Raw genomic sequence first — 10,098 nt, forward strand, 5'->3', positions numbered from 1 at the left:
TAAATTTTTGGTTGATCTGATTCCTAGTGATCTAAGATCATCATGTTTAGTTGGCCATGGTATTTAAAGATCTTCATGTATGTACAAGTAATTTGTTTGGTATACTATGGGAATCTAAGATCATCAATCATAATATCAAAAATATATCTGACATATCTCAGATGGAAAGAAAAAAAATAATAGGGGAGATGGAAGAAGAGGAAAAATATTTAATAGATTTTTTCTCTTTCTAATTAGCATGACAATGAAAAAAGAAGGATTTCTTTCTTTTTCGTGGAGATGATGAATGTGTAAAAAATATCGCGTACGTGTTGGAGAAAAAAGATAGGTTTCCTCTTCTTTTAGAAAGTCTCTCAATTACGAGGATATTTTGATTAACGTATTTTAATATAAGATCACCATAATGGAGTATTGTTGGAAATTCATATTAGATGGTGATTTGAAGAGTGAGGGTGATTGAAATCACTGCCACATAAGATCATGATGCAACCAAGTATGGTGATCTTATCACTCCACCCACATCATCCTTGATCTTGGATGGATTTTTTCATACCAAACACCTCTCAAATGTTTAAAATTGAAAAAAAATAATTATTATTAAAAATATAGATCAAAGAAAGTAGATGGAATGATCTCCTTTTGAATATGAATTTGTACATCTTTGCTTGCATGATTGTGTTGCATGGTTGAACTAAGAGCAGGTCAAACCTCCGAGTTGAAAGAAACTCCAACTAATATTTTACTTGTAAGATAGAAGGCCAAGGGAATCTAATTACACAAGTATTGATGAAGTGTAAACGGTCCAAAGTCTTCTTGGTCTTCTTATAACAAAGGAAGTGGTAATTTTTATAAAATGTATTTCTTCAGTAATTATTTATATACGTAATTTCCCTCGAATAGCTTTGCGCACAAATAACTTTATTTTTTTTTGGTAACACCCAAATAACTTTATAGTTGCTGGAAGTTTTCTCAATAATGAACTTTTAATGGTTAATAATTTTTTAATAGACTTAATTATGAATGAGAAGCAATTGATTCCTAGTTTTCCATTGATCAATACATCAATCAATTGGTAAAATTTATTCAGTCCTGTCATAGTTGGCCAATGATCGATCAAGGAAAACATTTTGGGTCATCCGTTGGTGCACACTATAAGTTCTCCAAATTTGTGTATTAATGTAACAACTCAATATTTAACCCTTTGTCAATGTCTCTCTCCACAAGCATGTGGTGGTGCACTACACCAATCACAGGCCCTCGTTTCTATAGACCAATAACTGAGATGAATGTTTGATGAATGAAACTCACTCGTGGGAGGTTATCACCATATTTGATGAATAGGGTCAATAGAAATGAGCACCTGTGATTGGTGTGGTGCACTGCCATATAGTGTATATGGCGTAGGATATATATAATTTCTCCTACTCTCCTAATCAAAGTGAGAGATCAAGAGCCTATGTGTTTGGGAAATGTGAGATTGGAACCAAGTTCAATTCCCCAGTATCTAACCAAATGCTCATTGGAGCCCGGTCCTTCATCATGGCCATAGTAACTCCAGCAAGAAGCCCTCCGCTTTCTTTCTCTTGACAGGAGAAATGTAGCCAGAAAAGATTGTTTTCTGCTCGGCTAATATCAATGTGAGCATCTATTGAAATGCACCTCTAGGAAACAATCCTGCGGTACAGAGATTTCTCCATTCATTCGATCACCATAAGCTTGTCAGATGGAGAGGCAGAAGCTGGTTCACCATCTCCAGGGGCTGACATCTTGGCTGCCTATCAGCACACACTCATTCCAACCCAACATTCTATTTTGGCTTGCACTCTTATTTGGTTCTTTTCTATGTTTAGCAAGTCAACACATATTCATATTTAGCTGGCACTCCTATTTGGTCTTTCTCTTTGTTTAGCTATTCTACATTTGGTTTCTCTTTACTTAGTATGTAATGAGATATTCCTTCTTCTTGTAATTGCTATAATAGCTAGACCTTGTAATCTATATATACTCCTATTGGAGAACAATGAAATGCAAGAATCAGAAATTATCCTCAATAAAGAAATTACTTTCTATATGGTATCAGAGCCTTGAAGCTCCAACGAGCATCTCTTCTTCTTCCTCCTTCTGTGCTCTCTCATGGCCACCAGTTCATCTATCTCCACCTCCTCCAATCCCTCTTCTCCTCCTCCACCCAACACAACGACCCCTCTCACCTTTCCATCGGCACAGCATTTTCTATCTATCAAATTAAATGCATCCAATTTTTTGATCTGGAGAAAGCAAATTACTCCCTTCTTAAAGGGTCAAGGCCTGTTTGGGTTCCTTGATGGCTCTCACCCACAGCCCACCAATCCGATTGCCGCTACTGCTTGGCAACAATAAGATGTCCAACTCGTAAGCCTTCTTGTTGCTTCATTATCTGAAGATTTGGTTCCTCTTCTTCTTGACAAAGAGACTAGTTTTGAGTGCTGGACCACTCTTCATGAAGCCTTTGGTTCAGCATCTCCTACCAGGCTCATGTCTCTACATCTAGAGTTGCAGAATCTACGTCAAAAATCAGATGAGACCGTCACCTCTCTGCTCCGACATGCCAAAGCTGTGGCTGATGAACTTGCTACCTCTGGTAATGCCCTCAAGCCAACCGAATTTAATCTTCATGTATTGCGTGCTCTATGTGATGATCTACAAGATGCGGTCCCTGGCATTCTCAACCGACACACCCCTCCGACATACACTGAACTTCATAGGCTGTTACTTAGCCATGAAAGCATGCGGGCATTTAGAAAATTAACCGTTGCTTATGCCACTCCTACCAATCCTACCGTCAATACTGCTCAACGGTTCGTCCATTCTTCTAATGACCCTAGGCCCTCTATTGGCCGTGGCTTTACTCGAGGTCGTGGAGGACGTGGCAAGTTTGGTCGAGGTCGTGGTTGTTTTGGTCCACCTGGTGGCCGTGGTTCTCAATGGTGTTCGTTTTGCAATCGTAACAACCACTCTAATGCCACCTGCTTTTATCGCCCTCAACAACCATATCCATACTTTTCCTCTCCACAACCCAATGCCAATTTCTCATATTTACCATATCCAAATCCAAATCCATCTCAACGTCACCCTAATCCATCACTTCTCCCTACCCCTCACCCCTCCACTGCCCTCACTTGGTACCCAGATACAGGAGCATCTCACCATATCACTCCTGAAATTTATTCTATGTCCTCCTATGATGAGTACACTGGTCCTGATCAGGTGCATGTAGGCAATGGTAAGGGATTACATATATCACATATTAGTCATGGTTCTTTTTTCTCTCCCTACTCTTCTCTTTCTTTTCAGTTATCTAACATCTTACACGTTCCTTCTATTTCTAAAAATTTACTTTCCGTACAACAGTTTGCAAAAGACAACAATATCTTTTTTGAATTTCACCCCTCATTTTCTTGTGAAGGATCGAACTACCAAGACCATAGTGTTATCCGGTCCGAGTAAAGGAGGATTATACACTCTCCATTCCAGCCCTTCTCCGTTGTCTGCATCTGTTCACGTAGCTGAGAGCACCACTCTTGATGGCTGGCACAACCGTTTGGGCCATCCCCATTATCGCTTGCTTCGCTCCATGGTGAAGACCAATAATCTACCCTGCAAGTCTGCACATCTTCGTCCCATTTGTCCCTCATGTCAATTAGGCAAGTCTAGTAAGTTGCATTTACCTCCGTCCCATCGTCGCAGTCAGTTTCTATTAGATCTTATTTATAGTGATGTTTGGGGTCCTTCCCCTACTCCATCTTTGTTAGGACACCGCTACTACATAATTTTTGTTGATGATCAAAGTAAATATATTTGGTTTTATCCATTAATACGCAAATCTGATGTATTCTCTACTTTCTTACAATTTCAAGCCTTGGTTGAATGGCATTTCTCTCGTACTATTAAATCAATCCAAACTGACTGGAGAGGAGAATTTCGCTCTCTTCCTCAATTTTTTCATAAAATTGGCATTACCCATCGTGTTGCTGCTCCTCACACCCACGAGCAACAAGGGACTGTCGAACGTCATCACCGTCATATTACAGAAACCGGCCTATCCCTTCTTGCTCATGGATCCGTGCCCATGTCATACTGGCACTATGCCTTTGAAACGGCTGTTTTTCTCATTAATAGGATGCCATCTAAAGTCTCTAGTGATGTATCCCCCTTCAAACTCATTCACAACAAACCACCATCCTATGCCTTCCTACGAATTTTTGGGTGTCTTTGCTATCCTCTTCTTCGTCCTTACACTCGGCATAAAATGGAGTATCGGTCTCAACCGTGTGTGTTTCTCGGCTATAGTCCTTCTCATAGAGCCTATCGATGTCTCGATTTAAAAACAAATCATATATATATCGCTAGGCACGTTCGCTTCGACGAATCTACCTTTTCTTTTCAATCTCAGTCTTCATTAACTTGTCCACCACCATCATCTCCCTCTTCCTCACCTTGGGGCGTTACATTACTTCAACCTCTACAAGAGGCCACCCCACTACCATCCGTTCCTCCACCGATTCCACATTCTCCTTTGCATCGTCTGTCCAACTCATCATCGGCTGCATCCCCCTTTTCTCGGTCTGCCTCAACACCTTCTCCTATGACCAAACCCACTCCAAGCCCTTTTAGCATTATCGACTCTGCACCTGTTCGGACCAGATTACTTACTGACCTCTATTGCAATTCCTCATCAGCAAAACCTTCCCTTCCTACGCCTTCCCCTACAACTAGCTCCCAGCAAGACAAAACCTCCCCTGACCCACCTGCCCAACCCACCCGTACACATTCCATGGTACTTCGACCCCGTTCCAACCAGCCATCCGCCTTCACCACCACTATCCTCACCATAGAACCTACTTGCTTTACTCAAACCTCTAAACACTCTGAGTGGCGTGCTGCAATGACTGAAGAATTTAATGCCTTAATTCGCAATGGTACGTGGTCTCTTGTTCCACGTTCATCTCATCAAAAGAATTTGGTCGGATGTAAATGGATGTACAGGATCAAGAGAAAAGCTGATGGGTCTCTCGAGCGTTACAAAGTGCGTCTAGTTGCTAAAGGGTTCCATCAGCAACTTGATCTCGACTACAACGAGATATTCAGTCCGGTTATCAAACCTACCACCATTCGGTTTATTCTAAGTATTGCAATCTCTCAAGGTTGGTCAATTCGGCAATTAGATGTTCATAATGCCTTTTTACATGGCAACCTAACAGAGGAAGTCTACATGTCCCAACCACCAGGGTTTGAGGACCGCAACCATCCAGATTATGTCTGTCATCTCCACAAATCTTTATATGGGTTAAAACAAGCACCCCGTGCCTGGTTTCACCGTCTCTCCCAGTTTCTTCTCTGACTAGGGTTTGTTGCCAGTAAAACTGATCCTTCATTATTTATTTTAAGGATGAGGTCTCATGTCCTCTATGTGCTCATCTATGTTGATGATATTTTGGTAACCAGCAATGACTCCAGTCAGATCTCTCTTCTCCTTCAACAGCTTACTAAGGAATTTTCTATTAAGGATCTTGGTGATCTCCATTTTTTCTTAGGAATTGAGGTTGTTCGGAACTCTACTGGATTATTATTATCTCAAAACTGCTACATTAAAGATCTTCTTTTAAAAGCAGGCATGGTTGATTGTAAACCTGTTCAGACCCCAATGGCCATGACAAAGGATTCTGATTCAGGGGGTGCTCCCCATCCGGACCCCACACAGTATCGCTCCATTGTTGGGGCTCTTCAGTATGTTACATTGACACGTCCGGATATTTCCTTTGCAGTGAATAAAGTATGTCAGTTTATGCAGTCTCCTAATACTGATCACTGGATTATGGTCAAACGCATCTTATGGTACCTTCAAGCTACAGCTGATCATGGGTTACACATTCGCCGATCCACCTCTCGCTCTCTCCAAGCTTTCTCGGATGCAGATTGGGCGGGTAGTGGGACTGATAGGCATTCCACTGGGGGCTATGCAATCTTTCTCGGCCCTAACCTCATTTCTTGGGCATCTCGTAAACAGAAAACAGTTGCCCGCTCGTCCACAGAGTCTGAATATAAAGCCTTAGCAGATGCATCAGCTGAACTTATTGACTTGAGTCATTATTTAAGGAACTTGGCCATCCCTTACATGGTCCCCCGATTCTATGGTGTGACAATATTGGGGCCACTTATCTGTCGGCCAATCCTGTTTTCCATGCTCGCACGAAGCATGTCGAAATTGATTTTCATTTCGTTCGTGAATGTGTTGCAAGACATCAACTATCTGTTCAGTTCATCTTCACCCAAGATCAGCTTGCCGATATTCTCACCAAGCCCTTGGGTACCTCACGTTTTAGGTTCCTAAGGGACAAGCTGAAGATTCGTGCTCCCGATTCTTCATCTTGAGGGGGTGTATCAGCACACATTCATTCCAACCCAACATTCTATTTTGGCTTGCATTCTTATTTGGCTCTTTTCTATGTTTAGCAAGTCAACACATATTCATATTTGGCTGGCACTCCTATTTGGTCTTTCTCCTTGTTTAGCTATTCTACATTTGGTTTCTCTTTACTTAGTATGTAATCGAGATTTTTCTTCTTCTTGTAATTGCTACAATAGCTAGACCTTGTAATCTATATATACTCCTATTGGAGAACAATGAAATGCAAGAATCAAAAATTATCCTCAATAAAGAAATTACCTTCTATACTGCCAAACAGAGGATTCAGACTCTTCAAGGATTGTGCTCTGCTATCCGCTAAATCCATGGCTTCACTCCATGTGATCGGCATCGCGGCGGCGCTGCGTTGGCAACTGTTTACTCTGCCATGATGACAACCTCTGAGCTAGCTCTAAAACTGGAGTTCCAAATCTTGGATACGATCAGAAGTCTGCCGCTACTCCTCTAGGTTTTGGTGCAGGGCATGCAAACCCCAACAAGGTCATGGATCCAGGGCTGGTGGATGACATGGGGACTACATTGACTTCCTTTGTGCTGTCAATTACAATACATATGACTTGTTCAGATTGGAATGATCACTAGGAGGCACAATTATGCAAGCAGTAGAGCCAACCTCGACCTTCGTTACCACTCTCAAAGGTATGAAGGTGTTTGTGATGCATGAGATATTTTATTTGAAAATTTTTTGTGCACCGCCTGCAGTATAAAAAATTCGATGTGGAACATACCATCTTATCCGATTAATCCACGTAGCCACCACTTCTCGATATGTATTTAATTCCAATAAATTAATTTTTTTATTTAAAAATTTTATATGATGAAAATATCTTTCTTAAAAATTATGACATTTCTTCTTAAAAATTTTGACACCCTCTGCATAAAAGACTAAATTGAAACGAAATGTTATAATTTTTATAAACGGATATCATAATTTTTAAGAAAAGATGTCATAATACTGTACGGAGAAAAAAAAATAATAAATATATACGAAAATAATATTATGACACTTCTTTTGAAATTATGGCATCTTTTCACAAAAATTATGACATTCCACTTCAATTTAATCTTTTATGCAGGGGATATCATAATTTTTAAGAAAAATATTTTCGTCATATAAAATTTTTAAATAAAAAAATTAATTTATCGATATTAAATATATATTAAAAAATAATGACTATATAGATTAATCGGACAAGATGATACCCTCTACGTTAGATTTTCTACGCCGCGGCTGTGCACAAAGAATTTCTATACTTTATTTTGAAGGCAAATACAGCAAGCAAGAGCGCTCTCTCTCTCTCCTCTCTCTCTCTCCACCCTTTGTAGAAAGCTAATGAATCCAATGAAACTTCCTTTTTCCTTAACATGCCAGCAGGAACTAAAGCCCCCCTTTCGCACGCTTCAAGTATCCAATAAATTGCATCCTCTGCCTGATTAACAAAATTCTGGAGATCAAACTCCTGAGATCTGTCAAGAAACCAACCAACAGACCGTACCGCAAGCCAGCTGACTTTGTACTATTAATTAAAACCGGAGAGTTCCATCATTAACTTGCCCATCAATTAGAAGGGACCAATAGATCACTACCGAGATGTTTTGGGCACAAAGCACCATCAGTCCTGGGTGGATTCCCATACAAGCTCTTTACAAATCTTCCACCCATCAACTTTTTCTTTTTGCCTCCTACAATCCAGCAATTTCTCAGAGCTGTATCACTTCATCATCCAACATTCAAATAATTTACCAGCTACAAGCTTCAATATGGCCCAAACACCAGTTAAACCCAACATATTTTCAAATATCTCAGCGGCACCTAAAATGCCATCAGTGGTAACGAAACAATACACAAGCTCAGGCTCATAATATATGGAGACATCCAGATTCAGAGATCGAAGTCCTGATACCCAAACCACTGGCCAAATCATTACCATAAACTGGCAAATAGAGCACCATATCTTACGAATCAGACTTGCGTACCTTAAAATATCCAGCGAGGTACCACTAATTGCCCTTCCACATTTCAATCTCTACGATTAAGATAAGCAATTGACAGAAGAAGGGATATACTCTTCATAACAGTCTCCACTATGGTATCACCATTGTAGCTACAAACAGTAAAGGGGCACAAGATATGACCTTGACGGTGAACCACATTCTAAATCCAACCACAACAACTAAATATTCAGCATCCATTAAAAACACAGCCTTTAAGCTTTTACCTTTTCTTCATTAAAAAAAAAAAAAAAAAAAAAAGATTGTGAAATCAGCATTCTAAAGAGATCCAGTCTCAACACAACACATGCCCAATCAAACTACAACATTAAATCAAAAAGGGCAACACAAAAGGAAAAAAAAAAAGTCTCATTCCAAAAACTTAAAAGCAAATACATATTACAATAAACCAACTATAGCAGATCCATAATCCCACAAAATCCTGCCTGCCGAGGCCCGAATTAACCAGAGCCACATAAGCCATAACGCTTAAAATACATCCACTAGCATCGCCACTAACAACAAAAATAACAACAAAGCAGTAGAAACAGGGGAAGTGATCATAGGCATGGCATGGAATATATATAAAAAAAAAAGGGGGATCTTTTTTTTTTTTTTTTTTTGGTTTTTGGAGTTCATCTCCGGCAGCGGGTAATGGCAGAGCAGCCGCGATGGTAGGGGTGGACGGGGCCGCGGGCGCGGTAACAGTTGTGGGTGTAGTAGGAGCGGCCGGAGCGAGGAGGACACGGCACCCGGTTGGCCGACAGCGCCCCGTAGGAGATGTAGTACTGGATCCGGCGCCAGAACAGAGCCCTCCTGTTATCCTTCGCGTCCTCATCTAGCTCTCCTTCGTCTCCCTCATAGCCGAAAGGATAGGAGGAAGAAGAGTAGAGGGAGGTGGTGGTCGGCCATTCCATTGCATCCGTCATCAGCTGCAAGCTACTGTCATCCATCTCCGCTTCCACATTCTGACTAGGAGAGAAGACGAGGACGACGACGAGGAGAGAGAAGCAGAGGAGGGTTGGCAGAGCCATTGGAGGAGAGTGGAGGTGCTCGGTGGGGATGAAAGGGAGAGAGATGCTCACATGCACATGTTTTAATGTGTGTGGAGTTCCGAGGGAGGGACAGATTACAGCTGGGAGAACAGTGGGTTCTGAATCAGCTGTTTGTTATGTTGAATCTTATGATGCTGTTTGGTGACGTGGCTTGATTCTATTGGTTGGTGGCAAATCTGAAGCTAAAGATACGCAAGGAGAAATACTTTATGCACCGGGGCGGTGGAGAAAATCTGAGACGGAACGTACTGCAGGAGCCGTTTAAACCGTACAGCATAATTAATAATAAAATAAATATTTGATATAATTTATTTTTTTAAAAAAATATAAAATAAAAAAAAATATTATTTTTTTATATTTTATATAATTTTTTTCTGAAAATATATATTATTTTAAATAATATATATTATTTTTTATATTTTTATATAATATTATATTTATTATTATTTTGAAATCGTAAAAGACGTTACGAAATCATGTACATTGTTCAAAATATTATATATATATATATATAATTTAAAATATTATATATATATTATTTAAAATATTATATATATTAATAAAAAATTATAAAATATATTAAAA

General features: G+C 39.9%; 1 protein-coding gene across 1 annotated transcript; it reads right to left on the reverse strand.

Moving 5' to 3' along the window:
* Positions 1-8,811: 8,811 nt before the first annotated feature.
* Positions 8,812-9,548, reverse strand: LOC105051946 (protein RALF-like 34). The gene has a single exon (XM_010932600.4). It carries the CDS (start codon positions 9,490-9,492, stop codon positions 9,094-9,096), a length of 399 nt encoding a protein of 132 aa, XP_010930902.1. The 5' UTR covers positions 9,493-9,548; the 3' UTR covers positions 8,812-9,093.
* Positions 9,549-10,098: the final 550 nt, after the last annotated feature.

Source organism: Elaeis guineensis, chromosome 9, assembly GCF_000442705.2.
Source record: "Elaeis guineensis isolate ETL-2024a chromosome 9, EG11, whole genome shotgun sequence".
Lineage (NCBI taxonomy): Eukaryota > Viridiplantae > Streptophyta > Magnoliopsida > Arecales > Arecaceae > Elaeis > Elaeis guineensis.

Bases quoted from the DNA above. Each gene is read 5' to 3' on its own strand.
- LOC105051946 (XM_010932600.4), bottom strand. From the start codon at position 9,492: ATGGCTCTGCCAACCCTCCTCTGCTTCTCTCTCCTCGTCGTCGTCCTC.